This window comes from Schistocerca cancellata, chromosome 5 (assembly GCF_023864275.1).
Source record: "Schistocerca cancellata isolate TAMUIC-IGC-003103 chromosome 5, iqSchCanc2.1, whole genome shotgun sequence".
Taxonomy (NCBI): domain Eukaryota; kingdom Metazoa; phylum Arthropoda; class Insecta; order Orthoptera; family Acrididae; genus Schistocerca; species Schistocerca cancellata.
Window position 1 is genome coordinate 408,488,810 of NC_064630.1, and position 21,237 is coordinate 408,510,046.

Consider the following 21,237-nt stretch of genomic DNA (forward strand, 5'->3'; position numbering starts at 1 on the left):
TCCAATTGCTGCTGAATGCTTCCATTAACTACCAATTGTAAATAGCGTGGAATTTATTATGGATTTTCTGCTGTCAGCTTTGCAGTATCAGTCAGAATTTCACATTGTGTTAATCTGTGGCAGGCAAATACTGCCAAATGAATTTGTCCATTGCCAGGCATAATGGGCTTCTATCTGGTCAAGATAGATGCATTAATTTTTCTTCAGCTGGTTTCTAGGGGGTGGTGTGATTGTGCACAGTTCTCCAATTGGCTGTGTCTTGAAACTCTTTGTGGGACACTTCCTGCATTGCTTCAAATTGTCTGAACATTTTCTCTCTCTTATCAGAGACTATTCACTATTAGATACTTCTTGTAAACAAGCCAGTACTGTTCCATGATAAACTACAATATCTTTTGCTACAAAATTATCTAGACAAATTGAGACACACTTTTTGCCATTCGCACTCTCAGCCTTGAAGAGGCCCTGTTTTGCATGAACCCAGAAACAGTTTAAAACTTCATATCAGCTGAGTGGATCAACCAGAAAAGTAGTTTCGGTGGTTTCTTGGATTTTTGTTGCCAGGCAGAAAACTCTTCCTGTCCCAACACGTACAAGGGGGTACCCAAAAGAAACCAATTTTTTAACTTATTTATTCACATTTTAAGAACGAACATTCAACTCCCTTCAAAGTACTCTCCACTTGCGCTAATACACTTGTATGATCTTTTATTCAAATTTTCAAAACAGTTGTTTAAATTTATCTTTTTTGATGCTTGACAGTATCTGTGGTTTCAGTTGCCTGAGACTGCAGGTGTGTGTGTGTGTGTGTGTGTGTGTGTGTGTGTGTGTGTGTGTGTGTATATGTACATCTATTGTTGACGAAGATCTTAATGACTGAAAGCTTTATTTGTGACAGTCTTTTTGTTGTGCCTATCTGTGACTCAGCATCTCCGCTATATAGTGAGTAGCAACTTTCCTTTTCATGGTTGATACATTCTACCCTGGATTTTCCATTGTTTGACAGCATGTCTTTCGTTTTTTTTCTTCACCTCAGCAACAACAGCAAAATGCTTTCCTTTCATTCTAGGAAACAAAAAAGTCACACGAGGCAAGGTCAGGTGAGTACGGTGGCTGAGGAATATGGGTCATACCATTTGTGGTCACGAACTGTTGTACAGACGGGGCTATGTGAACAGGAGCATTGCTATGGAAAACCAGTCACCCAACTGCCATAAATCAGGCCGCTTCTGCTGCAAACTGTTGTGCAATCTTTTCAAAACTTCCAAGTAGAAAGCCTGGTTAACTGTCTGGTTCTGTGGGAAACAACTGTGAATGGCTGCCTCACCTCACATCCAAAAAACAAATCAGCATTGGTTTAATGTTTTATTTTATCTAATAAACTTTCATGGGACAAGGCAAACTTGAAAAATGTTCACATCATTTCAGGACTCTTCTTTCAAATCACAGCATGCTTCCATGCAGTCTTGTTCTTGTTCAGCAGTCAACAGTCTTGGCATGAATTTGGCAGGCAGCCACCCTTTTCTATCCCAGATCTTCTGTCACAGTTCATTGCACTGAACTCCAAATCATTCTCAGCAATTTCTTCGATGGCCGTCATCGATCTTTTTTGATGATAGCATGAATGTTTTCAAGATTTTCATGTGTTTGGGCCATGGAAGGACAACCAGACTGAGGTTTGTCATCAATTGACATTTCATGATTTTTGAAACAGAGAAGCCACTCAAACACTTGAGTTTTCCCCCAGAGCATCATCCTTGTATGCCTTTTAAACATTTCAAGAGGTTTTATTCCACTTTTTCTGAGCAAAAAGTAGAATCTCACCACTGCACACTGTTTATGAAAATCAGCCGTTGCAAAAATGACAATCACACAAAGCAGTTTTCACTACAAACTCTGCTGGAACTAGTCCTGACCTCCTACAATGACAGCACTCGACTTACTGACTCTGGAATGTTCACTCTATGCACTCCTAGCAGCAAATTGTGGTACTACAAAAGCTCTGCCCACCAAAAAATTAGTGTAGTTTCTTCTGGGTACCCCTTGTATGGCTTTCAAGGTACGTCATTTAATGTAATCTTGCAGACTACTTGTTTCTCCATAAGGTATTTGTGACTTTATAGTGATGTTGCCTCCAAATTGGTTTATTGTATCACTGAATTGGACAGTTTGCTACCTAAGGTCAATGATGCTCTGAAAGTAACACAGAAATATTTTGCAAGAGTGACATCAAGTCTTGTCCCCTTTTCCTGAACACCTCCATCTCAAAGTCATACTTCCGTCTATCACAGCACAGCACATTCCCAAAATATTGGTAGTCTGGCTCCAGTTCACTAACATGACAGCAATGTGGCTTCAACACCTGCTTTCTGCCAGGGGGCAAAAGTATTAAGCTCACCTGAGTACCCCTGTCCACCAAAACTCTAACTGGTTTGCCCAAATGTTACCTTTTGCCACCTCTGTCAACCTATGAAAACTAACATTGTTGACTGACCTTAATTGGAGCGGATAGTGTTGGTAATGCTAGGTCTTCTGCAGTTGCCCTGACGGGACATTCCGTCTAAAACTTTGAAATTCTCCCCGACTTTGGTTCGGTCTATCGCGTCACCAGTGGTAATCCATACTAAAGTGGCTGCTCTCTCTACAATAGGTGCAGCAAGGAGTATGACACATTTTGGCAATATGGCTTAACTGCTTGCAATGCCTACAGTTCATTCCAATTGTGAACATGCAACAGGAGTCATTGTCATGCGAAGAAAATGAGGCTAAACAATGAGCCTCTCTCACCACTAAGAAACAGCCTCTTGCAAAGGCAAGAGTCACCACTTTTATCTCCCTACCAATCCATGAGTCCATTCCCATAATAAATACTTCTACTGCCTGAGCCTGTGCTACCTCATGCAATGCATCATTTCCTGTTTGGTCTGACCCCAGTGTATGTTCATGGTATGAAACCAAGTCTATACGATTGGCAGAAGCTTAAAAAACTTCTCCTGACCACTGTTGAAGGATGGACAGCTTGTCCCAATGACAAATCGTGCGTGTAGGTCTACTAGGCTGCTTGCCTCTAAGCTAACACATTAAAACTGCCAGCTTTTTTCAAAGTCTCCACTGACTCAAAGTATGTTCAAGCATCTGCTGACAGCTTCAAATGCATCTCCTGACAACTTCAAACGCATAGCATTTAATTGAAACTCGGACAAATTCGGTTAATGTCACACGTATGTAGCCATATTTTCAAAGGTCTTAACAGGAAAGGAGGAAATGAAAGTAACGGCAGGAAAGGTGTTCACTACTCTGGCCTGTGTTGCACAGAAGAGAAGGAACTCCTGTTACTTGACACTCTGGTTGTGTTCCTGCAGCCAGCACGTTATTCTTTTCCCACACATGGTTATACAAGCATTATGTGATAAATTACTCTGTTGGCATCCTTCTCTAGACCAAACTGCCTTTCTGTTGAGATAATGGTTGGATCCAGCCTGTAGGCCATGAGATATAGTGCTGAAGTACCAGTGATAAGAAATTTAAATGCAAAAATTTTTTTTAAACTGACATAATGTAGTCTTGGTATCCCGTAGACTGGTGATGGCTTGCATAGAATGTATTAGCTGCAGTTTGTTTGGACCCAACATCTAGATTCCTATAGTGGACCATAGTATGTCACTTCTAGATAGATTATGAGCTTAATGATATGTAATCAACAATGAGTACATAAAGTGGGATGTGGTATAGCTTTGTAAATAACTAATTAATTAAATACAACTAACAGAAAAGGAAAGAGTTATTGATAAAGTAAATTACTTTCATTTACAAACTAATAATACAATATTAACAACAGACACACACTGATAAGTCAGAATATTGTAACAACCTACCTAATAGCTGGTACATGCACCTTGCAACAGATAGCAGTGGTGACACCTCATTGCATGAAAGCAGTGAGGCCTTGGTAGGTCACTGGAGGAGGTTGACACCACAACTGCACACACAAGTCACCTGTTTTCCGTAAATTTTGGGGAGGGGGTGATGAGCTCTGATGCCATGTTGAATCTGACCCCAGAGGTGTTCGATCAGGCTCCGATCTGATGAGTTGGGGGAGGGGTGGGAGGGGGGGTGGGGGTTGAGGGCTGACATGTCAATTGGAACTCGCCACTTTGTTCCTCGAACCACTCCATCACACTCCTGGCCTTGTGACAAGATGTATTATCTTGTTGAAAAATGCCACTGCCATCAGGAAACATGATCATCATGAAGGGGTGTATGTGGTCTGCAACCATTGTACAATACTCCTTCACCATCATGGTGCATTGTACAATCTCCACTGGACCCGTGGATGCCCATGTGAATGTTCTCCAGAGCATAATGGAGCTGCCGCCAGCGTGTCTCTGTTCCGCAGTATAGGTGTCAAGAATCTGTTCTCCTGGAAGGCGACAGATTCATATCCTTCCGTCTACATGATGGGAAAGGTATTGGGATACATCAGAACATGCAGTGCTCTACCATTGTGCCAATGTGCAGTGCCAGTGCTCATGTTCCTATTTCAGTTCTAGTGTTAACAATGGCATGTGCATGGGTTGTCGGCTGTGGAAGCCCATACTTAGGAGTGTTCAGTGCACTGTTTGTTCACACACACTTGTACTCTGCCCAGAATTAAAGTCTGATATTAGTTCCACCACACTGTGCCACCTGTCCTGTTTTACCAATCTGGCCAGCCCCATGACGTCTGGATGGGGTTTCACCTTGGTTTTGCGACTTGATGAAGACATTCACCAGAGCACTCCTCAAACATCCAACAAGCTGTGCAGTTTCCAAAATGCTCATTCAGAGCCTTTCGATCATCACAATCTGCCCTCGGCCAGAGACAGATAGATCGTGTGATGTCCCCATTCTATACACAGACAGAAAGCTCACTTATGCTATACTGCTGACACGTGGAGAGGTTCATATCAATAGTAGGTTGGTGGTCATAATGTTCTGGTTGATCAGTGTATAGTCAGTGGCCAGACAGATAGCTGTAAATTAGGTTACAAACTGTAAATTAGGTTACGATCATGTGGTCATAGGAGTTCAACTACTAGGAGAGTAGATACAAATGATTATTGCTGAGAAAGAAGTCTTAAGCTGTGAGAACAACTAAATAGAAATGGCATACCAGCTGATTAAAGGTGTCTACAACAAATTATACTTACTTTTAATGCCAAGCTCAGACATTATTGTGCGGTCATTTGACCAAAGGTACTTAACATTGCAGAATGCTTCACAATGGACAGAATATGTCCGAATGGAAATTGGAAGCCAAGAAAAGAACTATTTATGGTCCAGTAAAAGAGAATTCCAAGTTAAGAAGGTGGCACAATGATGAACTGTACTTTTATAAGGAAAAGATTACACACCATACAGAAAAGGATGTGTCTTCCATGGACATACAACATAGATGAATCTGAATGGACTGACCAAGTGGATTTTTATATATTTTGAGGACACAAAAAAATTAAAGGACACTGGCTCGCTGTGGTTAACTAGGATCTTCAGAAAGTGGAAATTACCATTTCAAAAATAAATTTGGAAGACACCTGTATTTAAAAGAAAATCCAAAGTTGAAGCTGGCAAGATGTGAGCTGAAGAAAGAAAGGAGTCTCACAGATAATGAACAAGAGAATTCTAGATTCAAGCTACAGTTCAAAGAAAGACTTAGTTGAAATAATGAGAGCCACACTTAACCAAACCAAAAGAAGTAGAATATAAATTACTATTGTGGAATGTCACAGTAGAAGATACAAAGTTATGAAATGCACCCAACAATACTATAATGACACTGCCAGTAAAAGTTTATGATTTGGCTTGGATTCCTCAGCGATTACAAGTTCTTAACATCAGAGGATGTGCTATTTTGATATAAATAACATACTGTCTTCAGTATTAAGTAATTAACTTAGGTTCGTTTCTTTTCTTCTTTTTCCATTTGGGTCATCTAAGGACCATGCACCAATTTCAATGCTTCCTCCTTTGTTCTTCTTTCTCCTTCTCCAGTATTCTGTCATCTTCTTATTGTATATCCTTTTTCTGTCCGTAGACCATTTTGACCGTCCTCTTCTCTCTCCTTCCTTGGAAACCTTCAATTTTTAACACTTTCTTCTTAAAAATCTCTCTTTCCATTGTGTCTTTTTAATTCTGTTGTTTCTTTCCAAAACTTTTCTAACTTCTTGAATCCAGGCTATTGTTGACTTCTTGAATTCAGGCAGTTGTTGAATTCTTGCCTCAAAGATATTTAAAAATCTGTTTGGTTTACGTGTTGGAGTTCATTCTGTATAAATGTCCAAAAAATAGCAGTCGCCTTGGCCATAGAGTTCCAGTTATGTTTTCTATGTCGCGATATACTTCTTCATTATTTCTTAATTTCCATACCTCTGCATTTCTTAGTGGACCAAGTGTTTTTTGAATGACTCTTCTTTATGGGACTTCAGGTTTGTGTAATTTGTAATCAGGCTTGCCACAAGTTTCCCCAAGTGAAATTTCCTGATATTTCCCTGATTTCCAGACAAGTTTTAGCATTTTTCCCTGACAAATTTTGAGATCTCAAGGGTGAGTAAAAGTTGTAAGTTGACAATCCGTCTTTGCAGCTACGGCACAAGAAACAATAGAGCCAAATGAGGAAATATCTGAATACAGCTTACAAGGAGATGGTGTTCCCTAATGTGAGGAGAAATCTTAAGGACTAACATCAACTGTTTTTAGATGGAGAAAGCAAGCCAAATGGGATAAATGTTTGATTAGGACCATTGAAGGTACTTTGTTTCAATAAAACGAAACCGTTTTGGTGACAAAAATACGCATTTCATTGGAGTCGCAAGACAGATTTAAAATACCTTCATCGATTTCAGAAATAACATCAGAAAGAAGTAGGCCTCTTGAAAGAAATGTATAAGGTGGGGAAGATGTGTGTAAAGTAACAATATAGATGACTGCAAATAAAGTGTTGGTTTTACTGTGTTCATTTTGTCGGTTATTACCAACTGTGTTATATCTATTATTTTACAGGTATTATGTGAGTTTTCTTTCGATAAATATTTGAGTACATAGTGTTCAAACCACCAGTGATAGCCACAATTTTCAAATTCTTATCGTCTGTACTTTCTAATATATAAACTACTTTCAAAGTACCAAAATGTACTACAATAAATTAAATGTCTATAAAACGCTGCACTGCACAACAAATTTACAGTGAGCAGTTGCAGTTTCTGAATTTCCCGACTGTGGCCTCTGGCCTGCCGAGGAGTACAGCAGTCCTTGGTCCATGGATAAATCATGAAAATCCACTGCATTATGCCGCATACAAACAGACCTGGCCTGCAGGCAGTTCAGTGAGACTAGATCTGATGGACAGGACCTGTACATCAGTGCGAAACAAAGGGCTTCAGATTGGCAGGCCCCATCCATTAGAGATACCCACAGAAATGGCCTGCCATTTTGGCCTGTCACAGAAATCCACTCATGTAGCCAGCTATCCAGGAGTCACAGACACCATGTTTTCAGGAGTCACAGACAGCATGTTGATGAAATGGGACTGCAGTGGTCAATCCATGCAACAGATAACTTGTGCAAATACTCTGAGAATCAATAATAATGAGGATAGATAGCAACTCACCATAAAGATGATCACTGAGCCGCAGACAGGCATGTAGAAAAGACAATCACACTCTCACAAATAAATTTCGGTCATAGCCTTTGTCAGAAAATGAGAACACATGCACAGTCACACAATCACTCACACACAACTCAGGCACACATGACCGCCATCTCCGGCCACTGCGTCTGCAGTCTCTGAGAATCAGATTCAAACAAATCACTCCTCACACCTCCCTGCCTCTCACCAGCAGCAACTAGGCCAGTGGCAAAAAATGGTGGCAGCACTGACTGCAAGCTGACAGGAGTGGCTGGAAGGGGAGAAGCAGTAGTAACGAGGGAGTAAGGAAGCGGCGCATGTGCTCAGCTACACCCAACCAATGAAGATGCACGACATCTCAGTAAACAAACCATTTCATCTACTGAGACAAAAACGAGATTTTCCGGTGGTTTTGTTTTACCCCGCTGACACATTTGAAATTCCCTGATTTTCAGAAACAGTGGCAACCCTGGTAATTGTTTACTAAACTTTCACTTCCTGGTTTTACTACTGTGTTGTAGTGCTATATTTTCAAATTTTTAAACAGACACCTTTTGTTGCAAAAAGTTCCTGGTTATTATATTTTTTTACAACACCGTCACAGAAGCAGTTCAAAGTATTATGTCATTTTGATCAACCAATTGTTATCTGCAAGCTAAAGGCATATCCTGCAAGCAGTTTCCAGTGTTGTTGACAACAAAACAGAAACTGCTTTCAGCATGTACAAGGACACTGGCTGATCTAAACTGGTTATAGGATTGTGAAATGCCCTTCTGACAGTGTACATTCCATTACAGAGTAAAATGTTGCTTATAAGAATTATACGCAGGTTATGGTTAGGCCATTCTCAGCCATATAATTTCCTCAGGCTGCCAATCCAGTATGGTATGTGGGACTTTTGTTTTGTTCATGACTGCCAAATTGAGTGATTCGACATCCGAGAACTTAAAATCGTACACAAATTAAAATCTAAACAAGCAGTATCTTTGTGCAAAAGTCCATTGAAAAGTGCAATAGTTTGATCACAATACGAAACTGATTGTGTTTGTGGTAATCCAGCAACTTTTCCATACACAATAGTAGAGGGTAGATTCTATGCTTAAACCCAGTTTAAAAAATGACAAAGTTTTAAATACTTCTCTCTTTATTGTGGCATCAAGGCTAAAAGTAATCTCTGAAAACTATGGAAAAAAAGGAAAACCTTAATCTGAATTATATAACAATGATTTGAACCACACTCCTCAAATGTGAGCCCTTCTATATGGGTGAAAGAGCTATATGGCTTTCCTGTGCTCATATTTGCTTATTGTGAAATTTGTTTAAGAAACTGTTACATTTATGGTTATCAACATTGCTTAAAATAGTAATAGTTGTGGTTTCTCTTTCCAGGTTTATGCTGAGGCATCATTGGTATTTCCACTTCTGGTTGGTGAAACATTTGCCAAGCAGTATCATGCCACAAAAGAAAAAACTATATCTGATGTCTGAAGTATTATTAATTTTTGTGAATAACAAAATAAATTGTAACTTATTGCTTCAGTTTATTATTTTTATCTAAAATATAAGACTTCTACATAAACAGAATATTTTTTTAAATAAGTTAGGAGTAAAGGTAACAACTTACTGAATAGTAGACGTATTGAGTTTTGACAGGCACACATGCCAGACTGAAAACTTTGGTAGCTTTCAGACAAACCCTTTCTTGAGTTAGAGTTCTGTGTGCATAAGTATGTTTGTGTATGTGTACTCGATCGCGTCGTCCAGAAGCTAACGAAATTAAGTTTTAAGTTTTATTTTTTTGTCTGTCGACAATTCAGTGCCCCTGCTGTTTAGTGAGTTGTTATCTTTACTGCAAGATTTTTTTATGTTCTGCCAGAATTTACCAGAGTAACATAACACTTTTTTTTTTTTCAAAGTTGCCCTTTTCTTGCGGTTCTGTTGCACCAGTATGCACAGTAAATCACATAAAAGTTGCCTATGTATTTCTTTCAACTTCTTAAATTTGCAGACTGTAATGGACAAGGAGCTGTCAGTACATAATTTCTAGTAAGATTAACATTTAAGAGAATATTTGGGAACAACAAATAAAGTAACAAGAAGGTACAGCAACGAGGTAATACATATTACAAACCTGAAAAGAAGTATAGAAGGAGACAACTCATAGACTCAGTTCACAAATAACAAAAAACTATTGAACACATTGTTGATGACTCATCAAAGGAAACTTATATACAGGTTGATTATAATTAAAGTTAAACTTTCAAACCACTGTAGAAATAACACCACTGGTCAGAATGACATCAAATTGCAATGGAATATTATCGGAGAAGAGGGAAAATGTATGGCAGAAGGAAAATAAATTATTACAAAATGTAGCAATAGATGATGCTGTAAGCATCATAATTTAATAATGGTCAACTACAAATGGCAAATGAATCGTACAACAATGCCTAAGGTGTACGTTTGACGCTAAACAAACTGTAATACTCGTTATGCATGGCCGTACAGGTGTGATACCGTTAGTTACGTAAGCCCATCTACCACAGCAACGTCATATCACGGCGGATGGGAAAAATCGGTTTTAAAATTGTCCTGAGGCCAAAAACCACATAAAAAGCATCAATCACATCAGTTTGTAATTGTCCTGATGCCAAAAACTGCATAAAAGCATGAATCAAAATCAAATCGGATTATTAAATTCCATGTGACTGGTGCATAGCATGTTCAGTATGCTGTCCCCCGTTTCCTGCAACAAGTTGAAATCGAGAAACAGAATGTTCCACAACTGATCAAAGTGTATCTGAGGTCATGTTCAGAATGTGTTGTGCAATGCATGCCTTCAATGCAGCTAAGTTTGTACTCGGAACACTGAACACATCATCTTTCAGACAGCCCCACAGCCAGAGGTCACACAGGTTAAGATCAGGTTATCGGGACGGCCAGGCTGTAGGGAAATGGCATTTGATAATTCTAGCATTTTCAAAATGGCACTTCAGCAGCTGCTTAACTGGATTTGCAATGTGCAGAGGTGTGCCATCTTGCATAAAAATGGTCCCATCCACACTGTTGGAGAGCTGGTGTGACATGGTTGCACGAAAGACACTCATACCGCTTATCAGTGACGGTGCAGGCAACAGGACCGGAAGCACCTGTCTCTTCGAAAAAATATGGCCTTACGATAAATGATGCTGTAAACCCACACCACACAGTGACCTTTTCTGGATAAAGTGGTACTGGTTGATTTGCGTGTGGATTTTCCATTGCCCATACTCAACAATTCTGCGTATTGACATATCCTGTCAAATGGAAGTCGGCTTTTGTCTATCCACAAAATCTTCCACAGCCAGTCATTGTCCTCTTGACCGAGCGAGGTGGCGCAGTGGTTAGCACACTGGACTCGCATTCGGGAGGATGACGGTTCAATCCCATCTCCGGCCATCCTGATTTAGGTTTTCCGTGATTTCCCTAAATCGCTTTAGGCAAATGCCAGGATGGTTCCTTTGAAAGGGCACGGCCGATTTCCTTCCCCAGCCTTCCCTCACCCGAGCTTGCGCTCCATCTCTAATGACCTCGTTGTCGACGGGACGTTAAACATTAATCTCCTCCTCCATTGTCCACTTCCATGCGAGCAAGAAATTCTAAAGCAAAGGTCTCTCTTGCCAGCAGGTCAACAATAAGCAACTCGTGCACATTGGTAATTGTGAATGGATAGCAAAGAACGATGTTTGTAGGATTTTACGCATCATGCTCACGGGTACGTCAATGTTTGGGCAATTCACTGTGCACTACACATTTGCATGCCACTCCTGCAGTGATGACATCAAATCAGTTCGTTTCCTCCCTCTACCAGGTTGCTCACCAAAAGGATCCGTCTTTTTGAATTTCCGAATCATTTTTTCCAGATCCACGGCAGTCATCTGACCAACGCCTCTTTTCAAACACTTCAGTGTCCGCAACTTCAACAGAACGACGTGTGCACAGTCACCATTCTTGTAATACAGATTTACAATCAGAGCACTCTCCTGCTTTGAGACAGTCAAGGCGAGCGTCTGCCATGTAAGCAGGAGATCCTGGGTTCGAGTCCTGGACGGAGCACACATTTGGATAGAGCGTCTGCCATCTAAGCAGGAGATCCCAGGTTCGAGTCCCGGTCGGAGCACACATTTTCAACGTGTCCCCAATGAAGTACATCAATGCCTGTTTGCAGCTAGGGTATCGATTTAATTATCATTTCATTTCTAGCAAAGCTGCATGGTCATCAATGGTAACTGTTCTTTCGGGAACAGATACTACCGTCATACATAGAAAATCAAAATCTTGCTCTGACTTCCTTCTGTAACTTACACACAAAATGTCACTGTCATTTTGTATTTCTTGCATATAATACCTCACTTCGATACTTTTTTACCTGTAGTCACCTTCATGTGGTGTGTTGGGGGGCTTTATGGGCGCTCAACATCGAGGTCATCAGCGCCCTGACACACATTAAAAGGAACGAATGTGGACAGACCTAAGAAAACTAAAGCACACACTCAAAGAAAGCAGGAAAAGAAGGAAAATGTTACATAAGAAAGTAAAACCTAAGGAAAGGGGAAACATAGCAACAAGAATGTCACAGGAAATTGTTATTGGCTGGCCACTTACATAAAATATGGGTGAGCTTGTTACACAGTGAGCAAATTAAAATCCGCTCCCTAAAATCTTTGTAAAAACATTTGACAGGGCACAGAACTTTAAAACTTTAGCCACATTCATCTGAGTGTTGCCTAAAAGAGATGGCAGGTCTGCTGGCAAGTCAGCCGCGACCCGCTGGTCAGAAAATAAAACGCAATCCAATAAAACATGGCGCACAGTGACCTGGACGCCGCAAGCACCACACATTGGAGGGTCCTCTCGCTGGAGCAGGAAGCCATGCGTCATAGGGCTGTGGCCTATTTGAAGCCGAGTGAGGAGAACCTAGTCCCGTCGATGGGGCTGAAAGGAAGTACACCACACACGCATTGTGGGCTTGACTATACGGAGCATTGTGGGCTTGACTATACGGAGCATATTGTCAGTCACTTCGCCACTCATCCTCCCACCGACGCATGACCCCTGTCACCCTTCATCACAATAAGCACAGCACAAATTGTTGAGCAAAGAAATCAACATGTAATTTTGCAATGTTAATCACTTAAATGTGTTACCTAGACAAACGTATTCCCAAAATTTCATTACTGTACATTAATTATTTTTTGGTGTTGTGATTTTTTTCCATTAGTATGTGTGTGTGCACTTGCCCTGTTGGAAATGTAAGTGCATGCACAAAGTTGCACAGAAAAAAAGCATTGTGTGGACACATCTATATTGGTACAATAGGTGTTGTACAACGGACTCATTTAAGGAAGTTCTTGGAAAATCTGTTACTAGAAAAACAGTTCTGACTGGAATGAAGTCCAGGTTACATTAACAACAGTGCCAGAAAACCTGTCGTAATGGGTCTTCACATGGACATACTCTGACACACTATGAAGTAAGCTAACATTTAAGATGCTTTCAGTTGCACCTCAATGGAAAGGACATTTTGTACAACAGTTGATACTCCGTTGTGTAACAGATTGTATTTTAGAATAAACGAACGGCATTGAAGGCTTCATGATGGAATGAGTGAAGAAAAGATTCAAATGAAATTAATTGTGACTGAGAGGTAATTGAATGACAGAGGCAGAAATATGTCTCTTTATGTGTTTTCGTGGTGAATGGAAACAAGGAATCAGGAACAGAAATAAATGTTGTGTTGGCAGGTGGCTGTGTTCCATTTACAGGCTAATGAAAGGCATTATGCATTATCTACCGTTAATTTACAAAAAAAATGTAACTTTTACAATTAGGAAAATGACACAGCTATGATTTCATAAATGCTGATTCAACATTTGTTTATAGTCACCTTTTCTTGTTTGTAATTGTCCAGTTACAATAATTTTGTGTCCCTGTTTGTGCAATAATTATTTAATTATTGAAATGGAAAGTCCTGTGTGGAATGTAAATAATTGAAGGAATCAATGCAACAACTCATGTAGTTGAGGCATTAAGCGGTTTACAGGCACATAAAAGTTTGCTCAGCTTTCAGACAGTGACCTCCTTCAGAGCTGACTAGTCCAGAACACCTCTGCCAACTGCATTGTACTTGCAGTGCAGCTAGACTGGGGTTAGTGTGTTAGAGGGGGTGGAGAGGACAAGACAAAAAAGAAAGCATGTTAGGAGAGGAAGGGTTATAGGGAAGGATGACTGGTGGCTGTGAGGGAGAGGCAGAAAGTTGACCAATAGGACTGTGGCACAGGTGAGCTCACTCTGTCACAGGCAGGGGGAGTTACTTGCAGCACACAGTGGCTTGAAGAAGTGGATTACGAGACGGAGACAATGGAAGAAGGGGCCAGTGGAAAGGAGGATGTGACAATAGAATGAGTGAAGAGGAGATCATCACATGAATCCTTACTCATCACTGTTGATGCCACCTCCTTACATGCCAACATCCACTCAGGCCAGGCTTTGCTACTGTCAAACACTAAGTCTCCTAATCCCACTTTCATACTGACTCTAGATCCACCAACTCACTTATTTCTAACAACCTGATAAACTACATCCTCACTTATACTACTACTCATATGAGGGGAAGATTACAAACAAGTCTAAAATATGGCCATGAACACCCACGACACCTTTCTGGGCCAGCTCATTTATGAGAAATCTTGAGGAAGTGTTCCAAATCACCCAAGATCTTAAACCCATTGTCTAGTTCTGATTCATTGATGATATATTCATGATCTGGGCTCACAACTCATTCCTTCACAGCCCCAACACTTTTATCTACTTCATCTGATCCCCCTCAGCCCAGCATACTGCTTTCATGGAACTTTATTTTCATTTTCCCGTAAAACCTCTGTCCATATCAAGCTCACTATCAACAGTACTTCCATTTTGATAACTTCCATTCCTTCCACATTAAAAAGTCTGTCCCATATATGCTGAGAAATTCATTGCCAAGACCAATTTTAGTAATGTCTTACTAAGGTATTTACAGACAAGCATTAACATGCAGACATAGTCCGCAAACAGATCTCTCATATTACACAGTCCTGTAATCCTCTGACCACCCCTATGAACCAGCTCCAATGGGGCACCCGCATCCCCACCAGTTCCCATTATCCATTAACCAGTGTCACCATAGACTGGAACAACTTAAAACCACATCACTTCGACTTCTCATCATACCTGGAAATCTTATCCACAGTCCTCATTTCTCCTCAAGTGGTATTCTGCCACCCACTTAATCTATGAAAGATCCTGGTCCATCCTTATGCCACATCTGCTTACAACCCCTTGCACTTGCATCGTATCCCTGTGGAAAACCCAAGTGCAGGCCCCGTATTATGCAGTGATGCAGCACATCTTATCACAGGCACATCCTATGCCTTCAGCACTGCCAGGGCTACGCATGTCTGTCATGCGAGTTTGACCACCAACTAGCTATCCTCCCAAATGAATGGTCAATAGTAAACTGTGGCCAATATCAGAGTTGACCACCCAGAGGTGGAATAAGCAACTGATCACAACATGTTCATTACAGAATGCAGCACCATTGCCAGTATTTTGTGTCTGAAGACTGGATAATTTGGCAAGAATCGGTAACTAAATTTCAAAAAAGTTATCTAGGCTGTGTTTTGTTTATAAAATTTCTTTTTCACTTGTTTCACAAAAATTCTCAACTGGATACCTGGGCCACTGTTGTCCTTTTTAAATAGATTTTCTATCTTCCTACTGTAATCCACAAAGTTAGTTGTCTCCTTATTCATAAACCAAGCTACTACTACAATGAAACTGACACACTAAGACAGTTCGGTGATGACACATTACTCGTACTCTTCATGTTGCATTGCAAACCTTAGTGTTGCCTGTCCTTGGGCAGCTTTGCCCTTGCCTACTATGCTTCATGTTCTCATTGTGCATATTGAGAATGTTGATGTGTCTGTGTTTTCACATTACTAATCATTCGAATTAACTGAAGTGGCTTTAATACCAATTCTACTGACTACCCCAGTGTAAAACTTTAGGCCAGAGATTTGTTTCTACAATGGGCATTAATATTTTTTCTTTGATGGTGTTTTCCTCCTCTTGTAAATCTTTCGTGATCTTGTCATTATCCTGTGTCTGTATTATGATTATGATCAGCGATGACCCATTTAGTATAACTGTTCCGAATTTGATTGCATTTGGCTGTGTGACACAGGCATACGTTCATCACTGTCTCTTATGGGCGATCTCGGTTGCCACATCCTTGGACAAATCCAAATCCTCCTCTGGAATTCCTATTGTATTTGTATTGCCATTTGTCCTCATTACTTTCTTGAAGTATGTTCTTGCTGAGACTCTTGAAGGCTTCATGGCTATTGTTCTTATTTTCTTTGCCTGTCGATTCTAAAAAATTCTATGAGTTCTTCTGTATTGACCATTTCATCTAGATAAGCAATACATTCCCAATAATTTTAATGAAATTGTAAATGATGTTAACTTTCTTCAAATACAAAATTAGTCACCCCAGCAGCCGCTCGTATAACACTGCCTCTAGCATTGATAGTGATGTCAAGTTTTTTCAGGTATGCCATATCCGGCTGAAACCACTCATTGGTGATTGGGTCCCGTAGAACCACCAGATTGTGTTATGATTACTCATATTTTTCATCCACTTTTCCAGATATTTTCAGACATTTACTATCGGATTAAAATAGGAGGATTTGGTGAGCCAATCAAGGTGCGATATAATGCCCACCGGACCAGGAATGTGGTTCATGTTCATGGTAACCTCACTGATACTAAGCTATGGTATGAAAAAGACTAACTAACCCCCACAGAATCACCTTCGGCGTGAACTGCATCATCAATGCATTCAGCTCCATGCATCATTCATTTGCCAAAGTTGCAACCTATCGGTCTACATTACTAAACGGCTATAGTCAGACACTGCACGGTTTGTGTGTTGTTTGGTCTTTTGAATATTTGCTGCTGTAAGCAGTGGTAGTTTACAAGGTATTCAACACCAAATGCCCTGTGCATGCTCTTCCTTTAGCAACATTCGCCAAGAAACTGGATTTGCATTCACTGACAGTAGCAGTTCCTGCCAGGTTTGAAACTGATTGTCATTCCCAAGGCGTGACACTCTCTTTGTAAAACCACTGTTAGATGGCTGCAAGTAGTATACCAATCCATATAGGTATGTTGGACAGTCCATGCTGATAAAAGAACAAAGTGGACAGCTTTATTAACCGTGTGCTCATGAGCACATCCAAACACTACAGCTCCTTTCCTGATATTCTGTCACATATGTATGCAATTGTTCTTACTAACCCGACTCCATACAATTAACAGGTACTTACAGTTTGATCACGATTAACTGACCCTTTTTATTGGTGCTATGAACAGCAGAAAAAATTGGCACTAGTTCGAAGATATTTATTTGAGGTGTCTAGTGAGCGAGAGAGAGAGAGAGAGAGAGAGAGAGCGCTATACCGCAAAACTTGGAAAACTGCGTTTCTGCCATTCTAGTAAATGCCACTCCCCTTCCCATGAGCCATGGATCTTGCCACCAGTGGGGTGGCTTGTATGCATCAGTGATACAGATAGCTATACTGTACGTGCAACCACAGTGGAGGTATCTATTGAAAGGCGAGAAGACACGTGGTTCGTGAAAAGGGTTAGTGACCTATTCAGTACTCGCATGGGTAACAGTCTTGATGACTGACTGATCTGGCCTTGCAACATCAACCAAAACGACCATGCCGTGCTGGTACTGTGAACTATTGAAAGCAAGGGGGGAAACTGCAGCAGTTGTTTTTCCCAGGGGAATGCAGCTCTACTGTATGTTTAAGTAATGATGGCATCCTTGTAAAATGTTTCAAAAGTAAAATAGTTCCCCTTTCGAACCTCCAAGTGGGGACTACTCATGAGGATGACATCATGTGGAAAAACAAAACTGGCACTCTATGGGTTGGAGCTTGGAATGTTAGAGCCCTTTATCGAGCAGGTAGGTTAGAAAATTTAAAAGGGAACATAGATGGGCTGAATTTAGATGTAGTGAGGATTAGTGAAGTTTGGTAGCACTTCCGGCCAGGTGAATACAGGGTTATAAATACAAAATAGGGGTGATGCAGGAGTGGGTTTAATAATGAGTAATAAAATATGAATGTGAGTAAGCTACTAGAATAGCATACTGAATGCATTATTGTAGCCAATATAGACATGAAGTCCACACCCACCACACTAGTTCAAGTTTACATGCCAACTCACACTGCATATTATGGAGAGATTGAAAAATGTATGATAAGATAAAAGAGATCACTCAGACAATTAAGGGAGACCAAAATTTAATTGTAATGGGTGACTGGATTTTAATAGTAGGAAAAGGTAGGTGAACATAGTGTCACGAGAAAGGAATGAAAGAGGAAGCCACCTAGTAGAATTCTACATAGAGCACAATTTAATCATCACTAACATTTGATATAAGAATCATAAAAGAAGGTTGTGTACATGCTATTAGTATTGTCAAAAAGATCATCAACATACAACGCGAGCAGCAAGGGTCTCACCGCACTTCCCTTGTGCACACTCAAAGTGTCATAAAACACAAGCAGCAAGTCCGAAGTTACTTCCACATCTGATGATGACCCTTCATCCATGATAACTTCTACATCCTCCCTTCCAAAAAGATCCTCAATCCAGTCACAAATTTGTTGATAATACACACAGAATTTTGATGACAGGCATGTGGTACTGAGCCAAATGCTTCTCAAAAATCGAGAAATACTGCATCTACCTGACTGCCCTCATCCAAAGCTTTCACTATGTCAGCAAATTGTGACCTGAGTTTCACATGATTGATACTGGTTGCCATAGGTGAGGTCATTCTGCTTGAGATACCTCACTATCTTTGATCTCAGAGTATGTTCCAATATTCTACAACATATCATGGTCAAGGTGGATGGTAATTTTGTGGATCACTTCTACTACCTGCCTTTTCAATGGGTGTGAGCTGTGCTTTCTTCCTATTACTGGGAACAGATTTTTCTTTGAATGAACTACAATAGATTGTAGTAAAAAGAAAGGTTAATTCAGCCACAAATTCACTCTAGAATTTGATAGGGATCCCAATGAGCCCTGGAGCTTAGTTCAGTTTTCGTGATTTCAGCTGTTTCTCAACACCAATGGCACTAACAGCTATTTCATTCATCTTTTCAGTAGTAGAAGGATTAAACTGGGGCGGTCCTCCCAGCTTTATGTGATAGTTTCTGTTTCCTTAGAAGTTTCTTTGCAGTGACTGTATCCCATAGAATGACCCTCTCATTATGACCTGTTCTACTGGGTACATATCTATCCAGTGTATGGTGAACTTTTCTTTTAAACTTGATCCATAGTTCCTCTATACGATCCTGTTCTGAAAGTTCCAAGTCCTACATCTAGATCCACATCAAAATGGTTACTCAGCAATTAGCAATTCAGTGCGTGGCAGAGGATCCATCAAACCACCTTTAAGCTACTTCTCTACCATCCCACCCTCAAACAACGCATGGGAAAAACGAATTCTTAAATATTTCAGTGCAAGCTCTGATTTCTCTTATGATCATTTCTCCTTATGTACATGGTCGCCAAAAAAATATTTTCACACTCTGATTGAAATTTCATGAGAATGTCTTGCATGAGCGAAAAATGCCTTAGTTTTGATGACTACCACCTCACTTTGTGAATCATATCCTTGGCACTCTCCCCCCTATTTCGCGGTAATACAGAACGAGCTGCCCTTCTCTGAACTTTTTTGATGTTCTCTGCCAATCGCATCCGATGTAGATCGGTGATCTTTGGTTTCCTTTCCCCACAACTTTATCCATGTGATTATTCCAGTTTTAGTTATTTGTAATTGTAATCCCCGAGAAGCTGTTGAGTTTATAGGCTTTAGATTTTTGTGGTTTTAGAGTGTAATGCCATTTTTTGCACCATACAGATATCACACTTGTCAGAACGTCACCATCACGTTTCTGAGCGCCGAAGGTCGGAGTAATTCCAGCATTCACACAACCCGGAACATCAACGTCGAATGAAGGCCGTGATGTTACAGCTAATTCATAAAATACCCGCGAGAGGCGCTATTTCGTAGTTCGTAGTACATCATAGTAAAATGCCAAAATTAAGTTTAAAGCAGCTTGCAATGACTGCTGTTGCACTTGATGATGAGGAACACGAACAGCGAGCAAAAAGAGTCTGTGTTAGAAAAAAAAATGTTAAAAATCTAGACTGTGAAGGAAAGTTCCACACTCTTTAAGAGGAGCTAGAAGAGGAGGAGTCATTGTTGTATAAATATTTCATATGTCTACATGAGCCGTTTGGCTGAACTAAACAAAACAAATATGGCGGTGCTAATTGCCGGCAGCAACAGGGAAATGTCACATGACCCTAGAAATGGCGTGTCAACAAATTCTTCCCGAGATACCTTGATGTGACGTGATGTGTCCTGTCGTGTTGATGACGATCCATTGACGGTGTGTGTGAATGCCACAATTTGAACTACAGAGGAGACATGACGGTGACGTTTTGTCTAGTGTGAATCCACCTTAAATTGCTTGCGCAGACCAGGAATGACAGAAGGCGTATAAAACTTCCAATGGGAACGCCAGATGTGGGTAATGCTATTTTCTCAACAATACCTGCAAACAGTACTTCATGCGCAATATCAATGGCCGCTTGGTCGGCTATCGACTTTATGACAAAGAAGAATGTGAACGTAGGCCAATTCACACTGACCGTCACGTCACGTCACCGTCAAGATTTCGCCGGAGGAAAGTCTTGTCAACTGTTCACTGCTGATCACATGTCCCACAAGCTCATTTCTCCCCTATACACGGCCATGGGCAGATCTCCATATTTCGTTTTGATGTGGTTTTTGTACTGATATCAGTTGTTTGTTGTTCAATATTAGTTATAAATTGTTTCGTTTCGTTATTTTTTGTTAAAATTTACAATAAATGAAGACAGATTAATTGAAGCAGTCAGACAGCAATCTGAATTGTACAACATGAAAGTAGGTACTAAATTACTTGCCATCTACAAAATTTGTAAAGTGGATTTTTTTAGATACCGGTATCATATTTAATACTCTGCGATGAAATGTATTGCAACATAACTGCAACTTGAAGTGAAATAAGTACTGTCTGTGGGCAGGTGGAATTTATTTGCATGTTGTTAGGCATTTTTAGTATTTTATAAAGAAATGCCCTAAAACATTCAGACATTGCAATTTGTTTGTTCAAATATATGTTTGTGTCCGGCCTGTTTATTGTTAAGCAGCTCTCTGAATTGAGTGTGAAACAGTTTTTTTAAGCACCAGTGACCATATTTATGTGGTTTCACTAGCTAACACCAGGACAAATAAGGCATTTGTACTACTAAAAGCCAAATACAACATGTAAATAAAACCTGTACATCATGAAGGGAAAGATACTGAGGGAGATATGATAGCTGATGCACAAAATGGACGTTCTGGCGCTGCAGTC

General features: G+C 40.3%; 1 protein-coding gene across 1 annotated transcript in view; it reads left to right on the forward strand.

Moving 5' to 3' along the window:
- The window catches only part of LOC126188225 (probable deoxyhypusine synthase), a 69,273-nt gene extending 60,068 nt beyond the window's left edge, over positions 1–9,205 (forward strand). Inside the window, exon 9 of the mRNA XM_049929777.1 lies at positions 9,053–9,205. Within this exon, the coding sequence (XP_049785734.1) occupies positions 9,053–9,151 (99 nt within the window). The 3' untranslated portion in view covers positions 9,152–9,205. The remainder of the gene's footprint in view (positions 1–9,052) is intronic.
- The last annotated feature ends 12,032 nt before the right edge of the window (positions 9,206–21,237 follow it).